This window comes from Poecilia mexicana, unplaced genomic scaffold, assembly GCF_051168715.1.
Source record: "Poecilia mexicana isolate PSO_F unplaced genomic scaffold, ASM5116871v1 scaffold_22, whole genome shotgun sequence".
Classification (NCBI taxonomy): Eukaryota; Metazoa; Chordata; class Actinopteri; order Cyprinodontiformes; family Poeciliidae; genus Poecilia; species Poecilia mexicana.
Genome location: NW_028263391.1, coordinates 10,525,702 through 10,546,275, shown reverse-complemented (window position 1 = coordinate 10,546,275; position 20,574 = coordinate 10,525,702). Strand labels below are relative to the sequence as shown.

The following is a 20,574-nucleotide window of genomic DNA, read 5'->3' as shown; positions in this document are numbered from 1 at the left end:
TCTGGCTATGCTAATGGCTTCTCCAGTAACAGGCCAGTCATGACTGGCAATAGTGTTACACTTACATAAGGAATGCCCTCAATATGAAAGGTTGAACAGTATTGTGTGCATGAAAGATTTACTGAAGGCCAACACATAATCCTCAACAACAAAGAAAAGTTTTTCCTCTCTCCAAGGGATGCAGGAATGAAGTGACATCATTCTTTCTTTTTTTTTTTTGAGCCCTACTTTGGGAGCAGAGGAATATCAATGTGTCGTTCTGCTGTGGGAGAGGCCTATTAAGACTCCCTTTGACTTCTGCATGTGAGTTCTTGTAAAGCATGAAAGAACTTTGTTCTTGGTCTTACAGCCTTTCATAAAAGAACACAATTTCTCTGTTCTTGTGGAGTAAATGTCTGCCTCAAACATGCAAAGTTCCACAAGTTCAAACAGTTTGTTTCTGTACCCACCACTACTCAAAATAACCCATTCTTAGATTTTGGAGATTGATACTCAAAAAAAAGTCAAAATTGTATGTATATTATGCAAGTCTTACGTTGTCACCTATATACTTTATTTTACCTTCATTTGGGATAAATAACTTAAAAATGTTAGATAATGGACCGTGATTAAAGCAGAACAGCAGTGAACAACACCTTGATGGTATAGGTTATTTTGGAAAAATAACCTATAATCTAAATCATTGGTTGTCAAACCAAGAGCCCCCAGCAGATATGAACTGATGCATAATTGATGCAGATATCCTCTGGAAGATGGTCTTAGATTGGACTTAAATAGGTGTGAAACAGCCAACACCATAAAGGTTCAAAATATGTAAAAAAAAAAAAAACACCGGTCCTTCTTTTAGAAACACAACAGCCATACTGATTATCTTTTTATGCACTTTGTGTTGGTACCACAGTCTTTTTTTCTGTTTGTTCAGACAGAAAATAAGCAGAAAGAGAACAAATGTGAAAACACCTGTAAAGAGTCAGACTCTGCATCAAGGCCTAATAGTCTCTGAACGGGAAGCCCTCGCTACAGATACCCCACGCAGCGCCCCGCCTACGTTGAATTTCAGTGTCGGGGTGGGTTCGAAACATTTTGACTTTCTCACTTGGAATTTTGACTTCTTGGCAATTTTATTCCACCTAAAGCAACCAAACAATGGAAAAGAATGCTGCTTTTTCTCTTCTTTTTTTTTTTTTTCGTCTTTACTGTTTCACTGTGTAAAATGTCTGTCAGTGTAGCGATGCTTATTGATTTATTTAAGAAGGTGCGGTGCCACCTGGTTCTAAAGTCGTTAAAGTTTGTACCGCAACAAAAATCCCAGCGTCTGCTCCGTGCTGCAGCCTCGCGTCTTAATGTGCAAAGCCAGAAGCTGCTTCTCTTCCATTCGCTGTTGTTGATATAAATAGACAACTTGTGCCCCCACCACTTTAATCCTTATTGTCTAGAGACCAGGGTGGAAAAAAAGCAGGGAAAGAGAGAAGGGACTTGGGACATGGAAAAGTACAAACAAAAAAGACATGAAGATCCGAAGCTGCAGATGCACTAACATGCATGTGTTGTTACAGGTGCAAGGCATGGAGTGGAAAAAAAAAAGAAGAGGATTCAGGTTTTAACATCACCAAAAATAGAACTGCATGCTATTTGAGGAAGGAATGTTACATAAAAAGACAAAGCAAATGTTTCTATCCTTGTGTAGACTCCTTAAAGATAGTTTATGAGTAGTGGACTCCACTTTAAATAAACAAAAATACAAAGTTAAAGACAAAAAAGGATCCCAAGGCTCTCCCACACAGAGTTACCGGAATGGAACGGTATGAGGAACATAAATTCCCAAAGTCGCTGGTGGCAGAATTTCTTGTTTGTCAGATTCGGGGTGAAAACATTTTCTCCTAGCATGACTTGCACAGATAGTCCAGGATGTTTAACGTGAGCTTCTTGTAAATGGATAATATCTCGCAACTCTCAGCATTTTAGCGTAAATCCAGAGTTGCACTCCCAAGCTAAAAACCAATGTTAAGTCAGAGGGGCCAAGACCAAACAGGACATTTACTGCCTGAAAACAACTTCAGTCTTAAAAAAATCATTAAGGTTTATGCAAAAGCTACATTACAGTCATTTAAGCTATCGCCATCCTGGGGCTAGCCTTTTTCTTTTTTTACAGAGGAAGTGGAGGTCGGAGGTATTGCAACAACTTCCTTTGCAAAACATACACAAAGGACAGAAGAAGCTAAGCATTGCCAGTTAGTGTAACTATGTAGCTGAAGGTCTGACAATCATTTAATAGCAGACAATTTAATCGTTAAAACACAATATATTTAAATGAATTTATCAGAGTATTCTCAGCATGTGTTTCCTATAGGAAGTTTTTGGAGCACAGCCTCTAGCCTCCATTTTTCATGCAAATCTTCACTAACTTCTGTGCAAAAGTCGCCTGTGAATCTAGAAAAATGATTGTGCTTGCATAGATTGGTATGATGATTTTGAGACTGGGGCTTGTTTAGAAATCTACCTTGGTAACCAATGCCTTCAGCCTCCAACCTCCATTTCCTGTGTAAGTAATCCTTTTCATCTGTGTAAATATTTTCCAAGTGTAAACGTGACAATGGCTTAAAGGTTAATAAAATTTGGGATTAAACAAAATCAATGATGATATGTTCTCTAAGAAGCTTCATGTTATTCACAAAGCATGGAGAAACTAGATGTTTGGTTCTAAAAAATTAAAATTCATGCATTGGACAATTCAAAGGAAAAAATTACTTTGAATACTTCAGGATTGTGAAGTGAGGCTCTAAGTTGTTGCCAGTTAAAACTTTACCTGCAGCAAAAATGTTGGTGTCTTCATTTAAAAGACCATAAGGGCCATTAGACTGATTATCTTGCTTCCACTTCCTGTGTAAATTATTGCCGGCTTTCTAGTATCTTCACGATGGAATTGTGATGAAGTTTGAGAGGTTCTTAAAATATTGTTGACATTAACGGATCTAAAGTTCTTGAAAGAAAAAAAAAAAAAGTTGTTTCAAACCACAGAAGTCCGCTTTGGTCATAGCAACTTTCAGACACTTCATCAGCATCTGTCTCCAGGAATAATACTAAAGTCTGACTAAAAAGAGCCATGCACAACAGGAAGGATGTTAACTGGTTTTAACCTGTTAAGAGAACCGCACTTTTAACGATCGCATCCCGTTTAACTGTGACTCTGCATCACCTGTTGCATTTATTGTAATTTAGTGGCACAAGATCATTTCTGACTTGCTTTTGGGAATAACACAGGGGCTTCTTTCAGAGAAGCTGATGATGTTGCTTTTGTTTAATTCTCCTGAACGACGGTCATTAATTTTATCAACATGCTGCTCTATCCAAGGTGAGCGGGCGGCATACTGAAAAAAAAACAAAACAAAAAAAAAACAAAACGTGAGCTTGTTACAAAGCAAGGTTTTTCCGTTCCTCTTTCAAGTGATGCATTGACCCTGGAGAAGTTTACACTGATAAAACTATTCAGTTCACTCAGTCTCTCAGATAGAGTGCATGCCATGGGGAGCAGGTCATGGAAAAGTCTCGAGTTTGACTAAGTGCACTCTCTCTTTTACCCCATCTGTCAGTCCATCTCAGCCTCACTCACTCCGCCACCCTGTGCACTCGCGCAAACCACGTAGACATAACAGTGCATGTGTTCACCCTCAGATACGCTCAGACACACTGACCAGTCTGCGCACACGCATCACAGAAAGCTGAGGTAATTTGTTGCTTCACATCACCTCATAACTGAGTTTAAAAGAAACAAATGACACATGCGTGGATTTACAATGCTTTAAAAGGCTGTGCCGGAGGATTCAAGAAGCATAAAATAATGATATACCTAATGTGTTTGGATGTATTACTTACATAGGAATCTTCGGGGAGAAACTTGGTAACAAAAAAAAAAAAAAAAAAACCTCCCTAAGTCATGGAAAAATGATTAGTGAGTACAAAAATAGTTAAAGGTTAGACATACCTTTCTAGAGGGTGTTTATTTCACTGATTTCAACATTTAAAAACATTCAGATGGCTTCAAATGTCAACCTTTAAAAAAAAAAAGAAAAAACCCAGTTGGAACCGTGCATAAACTGCAACTTATTTACTCTTTAAAAGTAACTTACTTAAACCAGTGAGGGACAAAAATGTATTTTAATGGACTGTTCAGTGTGTTTTTGTGGACAGGTTTTGCTCAATTCCACCCCATATTAATAATTAAAAGCATGGTGTTTTGCTAAGTTAGTCAGATGAATAAGTGCTGGAGAGTTTTTTCCATTCTCATGCAGCCATGAGCATTTCTTGTGAATGACGATGTGACAAGATAAATGTTCCAGTCCTTATGCACAAGGATTGCTGTTTGAAACATTTGTCATGCTTTGGTATGTGGATAACGCCATTTAAAGCTAATCTACCAGTACAATTAATTACATTTCGAATACACAGTTACTATGAGGACCGGGTGCTGCATACATATTTTGCCTGTTGTCTCATCCCTTTTCAGACATCCATTTAAAGCTGTGTTGCTGATTGGACAGTTGATAAAAATACAACAATCACACTCACTGCCAACATATAAAAAACTATTCATAATAATTTTGCTCCATATACTGCCTGTGGTTGTCAGGAATCATGTGCCGAAATTGCAACAACTGATTGCATTTAAGACGAGTCATTAAAAGAATACTGACATGTAGGATTAACTAGCATTTCTTGCACTGACAACAAATATTTATATTTGTTTTGATGTAATTAGGTTATAGTCCTGTGTTGCATTGAGGATAAATTAAATTAATTTAGTTGGTAAGGAAATATTGATATATGTAATATTTTAAATAAAAAAATACATATCCTCTATATATAATTTACAAGTAAGTACTTACATGTTAAAAACGTTTAATAAAAAATAATATATACAACTAATTTATTAGAAAGATCATGATATAATTGCTTATTTAATTTTTTACTGCATATTTATATCTTGTAAAATACATTGCTCAAAGTAAGTGGGCGTGACTAACTGCCATAGATAAGGTGATTTGTTGTAGTGGGGTTGCTTTCAAATAAATTATCTCATGATAAACTGTAGCACAAGAAATTAGAAATAATTTTGAAAACACTGAGCAAAACACTTAAAAATGGCACACTATAAAAATAAGATATGGGTTTATATTTGTTTCGTTACTTAATTTAAAGTATTGCATATAAAAGTATCTATTTTGCAAATGATTTATTTTTTAGGTCATGGCCCTGATTACGCTGGACTTTGACATAGTACTTTGCACCAACAGCGCCCCCCGTTGATGGCCATGTGTCAGGACAGGTGAGGGGTAACAAGTTGAGAGGTCATCGTCTATTGATTAAGATTGCAGAAATTTCGATGCGGTTTTTGCTCCGGTCACAGAGGCTCTAATGATGCCTCACCTCAGCAGTACGAACAGCGGATGCATCAGGGAAACCTGACCGAGAGTGAAACTGCGCTCAGTAACGCTGCTTCGGGTTAGATTTGTATGCTAGCAGCTGTTAGCAACGTGCTAGCTTTTACTATGTCGCAACTAAGTTCTTGCAGCTAATTTGGGTCTGACGTGACTGGCACATCTGAATTTAAACTACGGCTGTGTATGGAAAAAAACACAAAAGGTGGGTGTAATTATATTCAACAATACGTCGTGAAAACCAAGCTGTAGCTGCAGTATTATGAACCTCGGCAAACTATAGTTTCTCTTTCGTTTGGTTTGCTAAGTTAGCATATTAGCCTAGTTTGGCATCATCTGAACCGCAGTAAAGCATTTCTAACTTTAATTAAACCCAAACGTCACGCGTTTGTAACATAAGCTGACAATTTGTATATTTAGCTAGATTTTTCTTACAAGTTTCCTGACACAGACGTATGCATAGACTATGCCTGTATGTCATTAATTGCGCTGTAATTTACCCAGAATGTAATTACTGACTTGGGTGTGCTCTATGATGAAATACCATGTGGTGGTGTTCCATCGCAAAAGTTCAGGTGCAATTTAAGCTAACCCGCAGTTTCGTCCTGGTTTCTCATGGCTCAGCCCCACCCATGGATTGTGGAAAATGTTAGTGTATTGGAAAATAAATACTCGTGATAACACGTAGCGTTGTTATTATGATATTGTCTAAACAGTGCTAATCTGTGCATCTGCTGTTTCATAATGAAAGGGAGAGAGATACAATAAAGACAGATGGAAGATCAGAGATGGCTCTTGTTTTTTACCCTACTTTAGCTTCTTACTCAACAACAGTGGCCACACTATGACCTGCAGCTGTTTTCACACATTCAAAATAGAGTTTATTTCACAACTCTTGTCCTAGACTAGTTTTACGCACGCAGAAGTAGTCTGGTAGTAAAACTTTAAGAACCTCATTCGACATAAGATCATGCTCAACAGGGAATTCAGTTGACATATATTTTTTTAAGCTTAATTGGCTATTTCAGAATATCTTAAAACACCAGCTTCAAGAAGATGGGTCAGTGCTTTAAAAAATAGAACAGAAAAATAAAGATATTTTCATATTTGACCGATTGGCCCAGAGTGACTTAGCATGAGTCTATTCAATAGAATACAGTCTGTAACATAGGGCTGGACAATAAATCAACAATTATTTATTGAATTCTGCTAGAAAATGCATCCAATAGAATGTTTAATAATTTCCCTGGACTCTAATCCAGAACCACAAAGCATTCTGGGGATGTAGATAGAGGAAAGACTGGACCTCTCACCTTGAGCTGAGCAAGGTTGGTGGCATCAACCAGCTCACTCTCTCTTTGGTTACCTCGCAATAGTCTGTTTGGTAACACATGTAGCTGCGATTTCAGGTTTTGCCAACGTGCCTCATAATCACTTAAACGTAAAATAATGAGGTGAAGTGAAGGGAGGAAGTGACAGCAAGAGAGGAAACTGTTGTTAAAAAAGGAGAGAGAATATTTCAGCTATTTAAAACAAAAAGCTAGATCGACTGATATGAAACGCTAGTATTGTGATATTTTTCAGCTATATTGCCCAGCCCCACTATCAACATAAACATGCAGTGCCTTAATGGAGTTTCTCCGCTTACAGATTTATTCAGTTTTGCCTTTACACTTAAATTCAAGCAAATCTCAAAATCAGACAAACGTAACCTGATTTAAAAGCATGCAGTTTTAAGTCATGAGTTTGTTTACTATGGGGGAAAAAAAAGGCTCGTCCAAAGAGACAAAAACAAACTCAAGTCTTATGTGAAAGAATATTCCCCTCTAAGCCAAACAACTGTTTGTGCCACCCTTTTGCCTCAAGCATTGCCTGCGAGTCCTTTACTTTACCACTGAGGAATTTTGCTCTTAATTCAGCCATGTTGATTGGTTTTTGAGCGTTAAACAGTACGTTTAAGATCACGACACGGCTCCTTCACATGCTCTTTTTCTGAAATGCCATCACTTTAATGGCACTGTAATTGTATGCACACCTTCCAGAAAGTCCTGCTTTTGTCTTGTCAGTCTACAAGAATATTTTCCGAAATGTCTTGGGAATCATCAGAATGTTGTCTAGCAAATGTGAGAGGCGCCTTAGTGTTCTTTTTGCTCCGCAGTGGTTTATGCCTGGGAACTGTCCCACGGAGGCCATTTTCATAACCACAGTTTTGTTCTTTTTAAATTAAGAGTACAGACCTTGACAGAACTGATGAGGGTTAATGAGGGTCATTCTTAACAGAAAGCGAAGCTTTACTTAGCATTGTGAAGAAAATAGAAAAGTCGTCAGAACAAGCCAGCCTGCGCTCTGCTGCTAAACTTAAGAGCTTATTAATAGACTTCACCACCAGGAAATCATAAATGCCGTCACTAACGCTAACAGTGGCCTCTGTCCACAAAGCAGGATGCGAAACTGTCCTGTGCATTTCCTGTAAAACCTTGAAAAAAAAAAAAAGTCTGTTTAGCTGTTTATGAGTAATTTTCTACCAATTTTCTTGCCCTTTTTCAATTTATTTAGAAAGATTCTGGTGGAAATTATTTAAAAAAGTACTTCCTCAAATGAATATTGACTTTATTAGTGTTCTGTGGAAAACTAGATTTTTCCACTGCTTGCCTCTTCACAAGAAATTCAACAGCCCACTCAGGTGTGTTTCTCATCAGCAGAGGTTTTGTGACATGTTCCCAGTAAATTTTTAACAGGGGGACTTTTTTTTTTTTTTTTTTACAAGTTGCGTAAAATAAAGGCTTCTTTTGAAATCATCAATTAGATAAACTTATTAGTTTGCATGTTGTTGGAAACACAGTAAGACCATTGTGTACTCTCGTGTCGATGATGCAAATCGGAAGTAGTTTTAGATGGTAGATAGATGCACAGATGAGGCTTGTGCAGGCTGCCTATTTCTGGTTTTCTTAAAATACTGACCTGCAGGCATCTTGATTTCCTTTCCGAGGATTACAAGTCAAATACATTTTATTTGTGTATTCAGTTAAACGGGTAAATGCAACAAATATTGACCATAAAATGGGGAGAAGTGGACTGCAGACGATGAACGGATTCCAAGATTATAACAAAGTCATATTTATGTGCACTAAAAATGTGGGAGTTTTCAGTTTTGATGCATTTTATGAACAGGGAAGGAACGTCCTCAGATTGCTCCACGTTAGTGAATGGTTCAGGTAGAGCACATTTAATTGACCTTAATAGAATGAGGTGCACTTAGATTTTCTGCACCACTTACTTCATTCATGTGCCTTTTTTCCATCTCACACAAACGAACGAACCACTTAAGCTCATTGTTTAGCCGAGACAAGGTTGAACTTTTGACTCGGCTCTGCTGGGATGTCTGAATTTGGCCTAAATGTAGGAATGCTGCATCTCTGCCAGAATATCCAGACTTGGACACTGAAGAGTATGTTGGGAGTTTTGTGCGGCTGTATTTGGGCAAGTGTTCTCAGGATTATTTCTATGGTGATTCAAATACATTTGTAGCCAACAAAAAATGGATGAGACTTGCAAAGCGCTCGAGTGTTTCTAGCCTCGGTTTATGAAAACAAAGGTTTCCGTGGATGCGTTACGTAAATGGTTACTTCCCTGGTGTTCGTGTGTTTTGGATTTCATAATCCTGTTGACTTCTCATATCCCTGGCTCCAGGTGTATCATTCCTAATGCTGTACAATACTTGCATTTCTTCCAGCGGCCACCCAAAGGTGTGCTTTTTTGTTTTTTTTTGGTTGGTTTTTTTGTTTGTTTTGCATTTGCCGAGAATTAAACTGTAGCGGTTGTGCTGAGCGAGGCTGTTATCCTCTCTTGTCACACCTCACATTTTCCATCATTAAGCCGAGTAGCCCTTAAACCCTTATTGCCGGCATAATCATACACACAAACATGCTTGCATTACTTAAACGTACCCTGAGTCACTGTGGTTGCTGCCATGAGAACTGCTGCGTCATGTTCCCAGAGAGGGTGTCAACAAGGGCAAGATAATGAGGGAGTGCTTTAAACCCAAGAGGTTATGCAATTATGAGAGTAATTGAGGTGGAAAGGTGTGAGCTGCAGGTTATGGAGGAGAGGGAAACACCTGGTGGGTGATACAGCTCCCAATAGCACCAGTATTGACTCGATGCGTCGGCATGGGGCTTGATTCGGTTCCGCTTCTCATGGTGTAATATGCAAACCATGATTCCATTGGTTTTTATTTAAGCTGCCGCAACAGCAAATTGATTCTCTTAACTTTCATGTCCAGGCTTTGATATTCCCGAATATAAAATTAGCGTATCTTAGTTTTCGTAAGCAATGTTTTGGTTTTGTAATGTTTTTGTCTGCTGCGTATTACACAACCAATGTAAAATCGTTTCTCAAAGCCATATTTGTGCAGCACCTGCTGTTTCTCGGCTCGTACGTCAGTTTAAAGAAACTTCCTCCTCCTAGTGGTTTAGAAGAAAATAAAATAGAGTTGCTATAATTGGACATGCCTTTGATTCAGGGATTGTGGAAGTAAAGTAGGTTTTAATTTACTAACAGCAATTTTAGGCCTTAAATTCACTCGAGTTTTCCATACTTGCACTACAAAACGACAAACCCCACGATTCAAGGCAACAGTCGGGTGTGTTGGGAGGAATTTGTCACTGGATCTCCAGCCCTACCTGTTAACCTGCGGCAGGTTTACTGTATGTTAAAGATATTAAAATCAAAACAATAACGTCGTGTTCGTCTAGGAAATAAAGAGCACTTTTAACATGGTTTGACTTAAAGACTAGGATTTAAAAAGTCGGGTTGTCAAAAATATATTGTGAACTTAGGTTAGATTGGTGTGTCCGCTCTGGTCAAAGCAGGAAAACACCAATTTAGGCAAAAAAAAAAAAATAGCCATATCTGATATTTTAAGTAGTCATGGTCAAAAAAGTCTTGAAACATAAAAACATATTTAAAGTTCAAATATTTCAGTTGAAATCTTTTTGATGAGTCGGAAATATATCCTTTCTAAAACAAGAAAAATCCCTCTCTCTTTTTTTTTTTTTTAGAAGTCGATGTTAACTGTGCCAAACTTTTAGGTACAGTTTGTATAAAAGTTTTCACAGACCACAGAGATAAGGTCGTTATAAATCAGGTACAGCGTAGACCTTCACTTATCAAAGGGAAAACTTCACGTTTGCAACATTCGCAGCAGAAGCTGTTGTCCCTCTGATGTCATTGAAACGATACGGGATGCTCAGTCATCAGATACGTACTGGACAATTGAAGGTCCCTAGTTTTGGTTTTAAATTCCTGAAGCATGACAGCTCAGCTTTCTTTCCACAGGGATCCAGTGGCGTTTGCGGCGCCTCCACCGACTAAAACGCACATGACGAACACACAGAATGCTGAAACGCGTTGCTTTCTATTTTCCTCTCAAGCGAACCACGTGAAGCTAGTTTGCTAATGCATTGCTTTACCGGAATAAGGTTCAACCAAACTTGATTTTGTGACTGTTAAGACTCCCCAATTTATCACCCATCGTCAAAAAAGGTCCCCTATTTACATTCCACGCTTGGAATGTCTGGTCTGGATTTTCCACTGTTTGTGGGAAAATATGTCCGATCTCCAGCACCGCATCCAGTTGTTATTGTAGATGAAAGTGTCAATAATCATGTTTGTTTCATGTTGCAAATGTTCCAAGTGAAGAATAAATCACATGAACTGTCAAAAGTTTGGACGTGCCGTCCGTGTATCTTGGAAGAAGTAGACTTTTCCATTTAGCCGTCTCTTTAGTGACAGTGTCCTTTTTGTTTTGTCTGTTACAGATGGCTGTGTCAGTGCGAGGCCTCTTCTTCATTATGGCACTATTTTTAGGTAGTTTCTTTGGAAGTATCGTCATGCTGGGTCCAGTCCTGCCGCTCATGCTGCTATCTCCGGCTTGGTACCGCTGGCTTACGGATCGAATCGTTGCTACCTGGCTCACCCTCCCTGTGGTATGTACCTAAGCTTGAGATACCGACAGTTTGTATTCCATCAGCCTCATGTAAAAACAAACCCTCTTGGATTCGTTTTTAAAGACAAAGCGAGTGGAACAAAGCACTGTTGAGTCTTGATAAAGTGAGAAAAGCGACTAAAAGCGAATTATTTTTCCCTCTTGCAGCTCCTCTTTCCATCTGCCCTTTTCTTTTGCTCACACTCTCTCTCTCTTCTCGGTAGTCTTTGTTGGAGTTGGTGTTTGGGGTGAAGGTGGTGATCACAGGGGACGGCTTCATTCCTGGAGAGCGCAGCGTGATCATCATGAACCACCGCACCCGTCTTGACTGGATGTTCCTCTGGTGTTGTCTGCTCAGGTACAGCTACCTTCGCCTGGAGAAGATCTGCCTCAAGGCTGCTCTCAAGGCCTTGCCCGGCTTCGGTGTGTATGCACTGGGTCCCCGGCCCTTCTCCACACACACTCGCGTACACAAACACTCTTTGGCACACTTATGCAACATGGCTTCTGCTTCACATGGCATTTCCGATAAATATAATTGCACAACTGCTTACAGTACAACATTAAGGGCTGGAGCCATCCATTGTTTCTTCAAAAAAATTTTTAAAGGCACAGAATTTTTATTTATTTATTTTTTTAATATTTAAGCTTGCATGTAGCAGTGGTTTCCTCAATTTATCATCAAATCATGAAGTAAGCATTATATAATACAAATACGGAGTACTGCAAAACTTTGACATGGAAGGTTTTTGATGGCCTAAAATAATTTTATGCAAAATTGATGAGGTGGACCTGACTCCAGGGAAATGATGAGACTGGTTCACCTTCCCGCATGACGGCTCCTGCAATGCAACCAGAGCTCTTTAGATCAAAGCATTTTTATGCTTCAGAATGTCCCAGTCAAAGTCCAGGACTTACAAATTCATCTTTAGATCATGCAACCTTTCTGATTTAATCTTCTTTACTTTAGTGTGTAGATGCACAGAGACGGGTCTTAATTTTTATTCCACTTCATATTCAAACGTTTCTTTGTGTCGCTACTAACATGATAAACTATAAGTGTCTTCTGAAAGGTACTTTTAATTACAAATGAACGATGATTCAAGAAATTTGCACAGTGTTATATGTTTAACAAGGCAAATAAAGCATAGTCATTACTCCTGAAACCACACTATATATATATTTGGAGGTCTATCTAAAGGTAAATTTACATCCAATAAGCGGCTTTTCAAGCAGATGTTTCAGATCATAAAAGCTTTAAGAGACTTTAGTTATACAAACTGGATTTCCAAATGTCGTGTGTTAAGTTTTAAGCACCAGGTGTTGGAAAGAAATGCAGATCTGTTAAAAATTAGCAACTTATCGGTTATGTGTGGAAAAAACTTTGTGTGCTTTACAGGTTGGGCAATGCAGGTGGCCTGTTTTGTTTTCATTCAGCGTCGCTGGGAGATGGACAAGGCACATTTGGAAAACATGCTGGACTACTTCTGTGACATCAGAGAGCCCCTGCAGCTGTTATTGTTCCCAGAGGGGACAGACCTCACAGGTGAGATGTAAACAGTGCAAGTTTTTTTTTTTTTTTTTTTTTTTTTTTTTGTAGGATGGCTTGCCTCCGTCGGAGTCGTCAGCCTCTGCATGAATGTTCAAAACATGCCACCGGCACTACGAGACGTGATTTGGGCCCCGACGCTGTTACGCAAGGACAATTTCGAGGTGTAAAACCGTCCCTAAATCCCTCGACGTGTCCTCGACGGTGTCATTACAACGAGAGGGTTCTGATCTCTCAGTCCAGGCAGGATTTGACTTTTTGCTTAAAGCCCCTCGACATCACAGCTAAACTAATCAAAGCCCCGAGTCGCTGTCCTTTAGGGCAGCTAAACTTCTTCACGGATCACGTCATGAAGGAGTTCTGTCCGGTTACGTCCTGAGCTTTACGTATTGTTTTACACTTGTCTCACTGCGCGCGTGTGTGTGTGTGTGTGTGTGTGTTCCTGTGCATATTTGAGTTTAAGCCTCTTAAATCTAAAGGCTTAATTTGACACATTAAACCAGAGTCTGAAGGAGTTCTGTTCTTGCATCTTAAGCAGAAGTTAAATACTCCCTTAATTCTTCATTCCAGAGGTTTACATTCAGGATATGTTTAGGAATAAAATGTCTATATGACTCCATGTGCCGCCTGTGGGACTTGTGATTTTTACTTCAAAACACCCGTACGACCCCAGACTTTAATGTACTTCAGGTGATTTCATGTGATATGCCTCAAAGTGCATAAACGAAAAGTGGAAAGAACATGACGCATTGGGATTTTTTTTTTTTTTTTCCCTGTCATGTTCTCTATTAAACCACTGAGGCTTACACAGAGCAGCTGTATTTATGCTGGGATTGAATTAGTCCCAGGCGGACTCTGTTTAACAAACAGTGGACAGCTGAAGGAGAGTAGCTGCATTTACTGGCCTACATGCCAAGCTGTGGAGGAATGTTAACTCGACACACTGTACCCAGTGTGAAATGTGGCGGTGGCAGCATCATGGTGTGGGGATCATTTTCTCCATCGGGGTGACGATACCAAGAATAAAGCCAGAGCTATAATAGAAATGTGTAGATCGAAGCAAATTTATAGTGAGAATAGTTCAGTTGTAGTAAAGGGGGAAGACTTTAACTGCATGCCACACTTCAGGTTTTCAGTTTCACTGTTGCGCAACCACTTTATGTTGGTCTTATCATATGACATCTTGTGAAAATGGCATTAAGGCTTCTAGTTGTAATGTGACAAAAAAGTGGGGAAAAAAAGTAAAAAAGAGGAAAATGTAAATTTTCTAATAACCGATTATGCTTTGATTTACCATGATGCTTATTTTAACTTCAAATCAATGAGTTTCAAAATAAATATGTAAATGTTAATGTATCTTTTAACCAGCGAAACTTAAATGTCCAATGACGTGTAACAAGATGAAGCACCTTTTGGAGATTGTTTGTTTTCATTTTTTCCATTTTGTGTGTTCCCTGCAGAGAACACGAAAGCAAAGAGCGACGCGTTCGCTGCGCAGAACAACCTTCCGAAAATGGAGTATGTGCTTCATCCCCGCTCCACCGGATTCACCTTCATCGTGGACAAACTGAGAAAAGGTCAGGGTGGTCTGCTTGCTTTCGAGATTACGCAACGTCCACATTCAACATGATGACAGTGCGCTTGCGGTCGGCCTGTGGCCAGATGACAGACGCGTGCGTTTTTAGCTGATTAATATTTGTTACAGTAAAAGCAAACAGGCCACAAAGCCCGTGATCTTCCATCAGCAAACCGATGATGACTGTACTTATTCCAGTGACGCTTCCAGAGCGGAGCTCGTACCTGTTATTATTTTAAGTCCCAGACTTGTGCTCCGTCCCACTGCCAGCCATCATAGCTCCCCTGAGATTCTCACGTTTCTGCATCAGCTAATTCTGGAAGCATTCCCCCCCCACAACCTCTCCTCCCCTATAGGGAGGTCTTTAATACCACATCTGGCCCTTCTGTCTCACCCCCCCATTCGCACTGTTTGCTGATGATGACACTAACTCTCCTAGCAGGTGTTGTGATATCATATGACTTAGCTAATTCTCCGCCTCTTGTCTTTGCGCAGCAGGCTGACGACAGGCGCGCGCTGTCTTCGTCCAGCTCTACTGTTCCCCTCCCGTCTCTATTTTTACCTAAGCTGTGCAGGACCAGGCGCTGCCAGGTGTCCCCTCATGCATCTGATCTTTAATTTAGCCTTCCCAGCTTATTATAAGGGGCACTGCAGATATGCAGTGATGTAGAGGTTGCTGTGGCTTTAAATCAGCTAGTGGGCTAATAAATCTTTATTTTAATTGAACAGGGTGGATGTGTGAAAACGCAGAGGGTTAGATTATGTATCACTAACCTTTATCAGATTAAAAAAAATAATAATAATTACCACACATTCTGTCGGGTGTTTTCTTTCTTTTTTTTTTTTTTTTTTTTTTTAATGTGTCGTGTCCAGCAGTGTGGCACTCAGAACAGTTGTCAGAGAGTCAAGGTGAGAACCGAGAGATTTACTTTCACAAGCGAAGCATTGGCCTTGAAAACTTTATTTGAAATTGCTTTGAGTTCATTTTAAATGTAATAGATGGGGGGGAAAAAATGGGAAAGGTGGGGAAGAGTTTTAAAAGGAAGTAGCAGTAGTGGAGGTAAAGAAGCATAGCGAGAGCACAAGTCAACTTCCTTGAAGTCTGCAGAAAGAGAAAACACAAAACCGCGAAACCAAAATAACAAACGTATGTAATAATAACAGTTGTAGCATCATTGGAAAGTACATGGTAACACAAGATGTATTTAGTGGCAACTGCAGTCCAAATGAGAGTGTGCCTGACAAACACCTGGATCTAAACTTCTGTTGCTTCGTGTATTAAAGAGCCAAAATGATGGAAGTTTTTAGTTTTAGTGCATTTAATTAATGGGAAAACATTCAGATTTGTCAGTATTTGGTTGGTCGATTTTAAGAGAAAAATATGCATCTCTGCCTCGCTGATTCATTTATCATAGACAGAAATAATCCTCCTGTCTCGCCATATCAACGTCTGGATCGGTAAATTTGCCCCCACTTGATTATCTCTTCCTCCTTTCTGCAGGAGACAATCTGGACGCCGTCCACGACATCACCGTGGCATACCCCAAGAACATCCCGCAGACAGAGCGTCACCTCGTCTTAGGAGAATTCCCTCGCGAGATCCACTTTCACGTCCGCCGCTATCCAGTTTCTTTGCTGCCGTCCTCGTCTACAGAGTTGGAGTCTTGGTGTCGAGAGCGCTGGGCGGAGAAGGAGAGCCGCCTGCGCGACTTCTACTCGGGCCAGCCGCGGGGCTTCGACAGGGACGGCGTCGCGCGAGTGCCGCCTTGCAAGTCGGAGCTGCGGGTGGGTCTGATCAAAGCGGCCTCGCTGGTGTACTGGAGCGGCTTCATCGCTTTCTGCTTCGCTGGCCTGTGGCTCTGGCCTTCCTTCCGGCTCTACGTCCTGGTTATGATTGCGGTGTTCACCGTCCAGCAGAAGCTCGCCGGAGGGCTGGAGCTGATTGAGATGGCTTGCCATCGATACTGGAAGGAAAAAGTGCAGGAGAGAAAGATCCAGTAGAGAGGGAGACACTGTTTTAATTGGGAGTTGAGGGGGGAAGAAGTTTTCACCAACAACCAGCCGACGGCGTTTCAAGCTGATCAGTGAGCTGATCTGAATCCCTTTGAGGAACAGAAGCTTTTCTGCCTCAGAGAGTAACAAGTGCATCTTCAGATTGCATGTCTGGCTACAGTGGAGAGATTACGATGCTGGCAAAGAATAAAAAGAGGAATGTTGAGTGTATCTATCCTTGCTGGGTTCAAGGAATTCATCACGTGTGATGTTCCACTTGACCTTCGTGCAGTCAGGGTGAGAAGAAAGTACAGTCTGTTATTTTAAGAGTTTGAACCTCTAAATGATTTCAAATTTAGCGAATTATTTAGAGGTTCCAGTTTTTGTTTTTTTCTTCATGGCAAACCCGGGAATTTAGATAGGTTGCACTTTCTTTTTACCACGACTGTATATACCTCTCTGCACAATCCTTCTTAATTAAGTTGCCCTTTGTGTTTTACCGGTTTTATGTTGTCTGTGTTTAAAACTTGGTTGTTTAGGTTGTCTGTGTGGAAATCTGTCATGAAACGGTTGGTATTTCTTATATCGCCATGCCTACGAAACCCATTTTATTGTTATGCTATGTCGCCATTGGTTTTACATAATGAATGGGAGCAGAGCCATATTATTGTCCACCTGTATTTGTGTATGTATAATGACTTGACTTTGACCATCATCCAAAAAAAAAAAAAAGCACTTGGTGGTTGAACTTTTTATTAGCTGTGCATCAAGGAAATGAATAGTTCCCAGAGATTTATTATAAAGTATATGTTTAGAATTGGGTATGCAGTGCCATGCAGGGTCTTGATCCCCCTTGAAGCTTTCCACATTAAGACCTCAATGTTTTTTATTAGGATTTTATGTGAAAGACTAACATGCATCCCAGTAGAGCACCAGGACTGCTGAAGTCCTTGGTACTCCTCTGGTTGTGAGTATACTCTGCAACATTTTGTTTTCCTCTTCCTTCCTGAGTGCACAGCTGGTCGTGGTCCGCGGGCCTCTCGGCTCCTTTACCAATTAACGCTCTCCCTGCCTGGCCCGGTTTACATGGACAGCGGGGCCCGTGCAGTTGTTCCACGCTCTTTCAATTTAAAGATGATCAGTGGAACATTACGCCATGAAATGTTTACAGCTCAGGATATGGATTTATTTCCTACCCTGTCGGCTTTCCGTGTTGGTCCCCGAGGTCCTGTTTCTTCAGTAATGTTTTCTAAAATATATTCGGAGGCCCTCGCGTAGCAGCTGGATTGAATCCAAGCTATTGGTTGCACTGGATTTGATTTTCAGGTGTCAGAGTAAATGAGGCTGAAAAAGTTCCAGTAAGAAACTGGGTTTTTTTTTTTTTTTTTTAGATATTACTTTCCATGTATATGTTTCACTTCATGTTGGTCCGTCATATAAAATCCCAACACATTACATTGTAGAACAGTACGAGGGATATTGAATGCTCTTGCAAGGCACTGTAATTACCCTATTATAATAGTTTTTGCTCCCTCAAGAGAACTTTCTCTCATTATCATTGAAGCCCTAATTGCTCAAGTTGATTTTGCACAGAAAAACCAAAGGTGAGAAACGGATGAACGATGTGGAGAACAAAACAAAAAAACAAATAACCAAACAGAACGTAGTCTTTCTCGTCAGGGAGGATCAGCTTTGTCGACCGCAGACCAAGCTGCAGCTCGCTTGTGTTCTTACAAAATCGACAGTCGTACATGCGAGCGGCTGCAAAAGCGTAGGAGTTTTTGAGTTTTTAAGCCCTCTTCCTGGGAATGAAACGATGCCTTGTTCAGGCAGGTTCTGGGGAAGGAGGAATGTCCTGTTGAGGCAACTTTACCCCTCGATCTGCAGAGCGGTCCAGAGTAACCAGACTTGGAGTGGAAAAACGGCCCTGAGGTCAGCCTAATCCAAAAAAGCCCTGTAATGCCCACCTCTGCATGTGTCCCTCTCCCCTGGACTGGCATCGATGCGCCTGCTAAACTCAATTAGCAAGTGACAGCTGAGAAAGCTACTGTATTTATGCCAAAAAAGGACTGAAACTAAAACCAGTTTGGAGCAGTGCTTCGGCCGCACTCCCCTCGTCTCAAACCTCATTGATTCTGTAATAAAGGAGTAACTCTCCTTAGGTAGCCGTATATAGTAACTTCTGTACTGTGTGTATCCACCACACAAGTGTCTTTTTTTTTTTTTTTTAAATCTGGGGGTCCTTTTACTTAAACACTAAAAATGGTTGATTCCTATCACTGTGATGCAGCTGTGTTAGCAGTTTTATTATCCATGAGTAAAGGTTTATATGGTCCTATATATATTTTTTTTTAGTTTATAACTCCTGAGCCAGCCTCAATCTCCAAACATTCTCTGTTATGTTGTCTGTTTTACAATTACTTGCAGATGCTGGACTTCTTAGGAGTCACCGTCCTCAGGTAAACAGTGTGGACACCATGAAAAGGCAGTCTCTTAAATGTATCTCAATAAATCTCTATCACCTCATTAAAAGCCTCCTGTGTTTGTTTTGTGTCCTGTTGAGTACATAAACTTGAGTTTAACTGATGCATCTCGCTAAAATGGAGCATTTGAGAAGAGGAAATTCAGTTCCGACGGCGTTTATTCAAGTGTTTATTTTTTAGGGTTATGGCTCACAGCCAACGAAAACCACAAATTCTGTTTCTCCAAAAACAAATAACTGCAGGCTCACTGAAACACCATCGGCTGCTGAAACTTCACAACCTTTCCCAAAGACTGGGAGTATCTAAATTATTATGACCTCAACTGAAGAACGATATAAAACTGGCCTTTCTGCACAAGCAGATGGACACTTCCAGGATTTCCACTTACAAATTACAATTAAAATCGGAAAATGGGGAAATGTTGTCTTTGGCAAACTATTACTCTTTTATTAATGTTGGTCCTTCAACTTTTACTCTAAAACAGATTTGGCTAAACATAGCAAACAATTTAAAAGACATAGTGACCAGTACCTAAAATAAAAAATTCTAAACTAAAATAGAAAAACATCCATCCAAAAAAATCAGAAGCATACCTATTAATATTTAAAACATAAGGGGATCCATATTGATTCATAAATCCCATCAGAAATTTTAATTTTTATGTCATAAAAATGCAGCATTTTTAGCTTATTGTAGAGAAAATTGGCATAATAAAGAACATGCATTACAGTTATTTTCTCTTTTATCTTATGACTTTTGCACTTCCATTGGAAACACATAATGTATTTCTATGTAAAAACAACAAACAAGAAAGACTGCACTGTGCAACCTTCCAGTGCTTCCTTTTCCTTTACTCTTGGTAAGATGCTTGACCATTTTTTCTGATTGAGGAGAGCAGACAACACCTTCAGGATCTCCTTAAACCTTTTTAATGCACACCGTTTTTGTTCCTTACCATTAAACACCTGTGCCTATGGAAACCCAATTTATTTTTTCAGCAATGACCTTTAGCCGCTAATATTGACCCTCCTTATGGAGGGTTTATGTGATTCTGAAGGTCATAACATTTTTGCAGAATCTCTGTTCCAGTTTTTTTTTATTTTTTTGGAAACTAAAATTTTGGCTTCTCAGTGGTTATGAGCAAAAATCTTCCAAATTAACAGCAACAAACACCTAAGTATGTACATCTATGTAAATTTACATATTACATAACATTTTGTTAAAGATGTCCCTATCCTTGTCTCTGCAAAACCACAGCTGTCTATCTTTCGATAGACTTTATATACAGAATCTAGTGGCCTTTATCTCCGTCACACAGTAGTTTCCATTATTCTTATGTTTGGAGACATTGATGACATTTTGATCAGCTGCAGGCTACACCCCCTTCCCTCCCGCCCCCCGGAGCCCTTTCAATCCCAAATGCACTGTAAAAAGCTTCTACGTCGCAGCGAATGACTCAACAAGACCTTGAACGTTCACATTACACAACACCGGGGACCACTGTTTGCCTTGTCTGCTTTACACACACACACACACACACACACACACACACA

The 20,574-nt window shown here is 39.9% G+C and overlaps 1 protein-coding gene across 1 annotated transcript; it reads left to right on the top strand.

Annotated features, from left to right (window-relative positions):
• Positions 1-5,329: 5,329 nt before the first annotated feature.
• Positions 5,330-19,070, top strand: lclat1 (lysocardiolipin acyltransferase 1). The gene is made up of 6 exons (XM_014971879.2): positions 5,330-5,640; positions 11,255-11,422; positions 11,646-11,844; positions 12,821-12,967; positions 14,431-14,547; positions 16,048-19,070. The coding sequence occupies exons 2-6, from the start codon at positions 11,255-11,257 to the stop codon at positions 16,545-16,547; spliced, it is 1,131 nt and encodes a 376-aa protein (XP_014827365.1). The 5' UTR covers positions 5,330-5,640; the 3' UTR covers positions 16,548-19,070.
• Positions 19,071-20,574: the final 1,504 nt, after the last annotated feature.

What these genes read in the sequence shown, in the direction of transcription:
- lclat1 (XM_014971879.2), top strand. Translation starts at nt 11,255, where the DNA reads ATGGCTGTGTCAGTGCGAGGCCTCTTCTTCATTATGGCACTATTTTTA. An exon ending in CCTGGCTCACCCTCCCTGTG is followed by an intron (nt 11,423 to 11,645) that starts GTATGTACCTAA and finishes TCTTCTCGGTAG; the next exon opens with TCTTTGTTGGAGTTGGTGTT. An exon ending in CGTGGACAAACTGAGAAAAG is followed by an intron (nt 14,548 to 16,047) that starts GTCAGGGTGGTC and finishes TCCTTTCTGCAG; the next exon opens with GAGACAATCTGGACGCCGTC.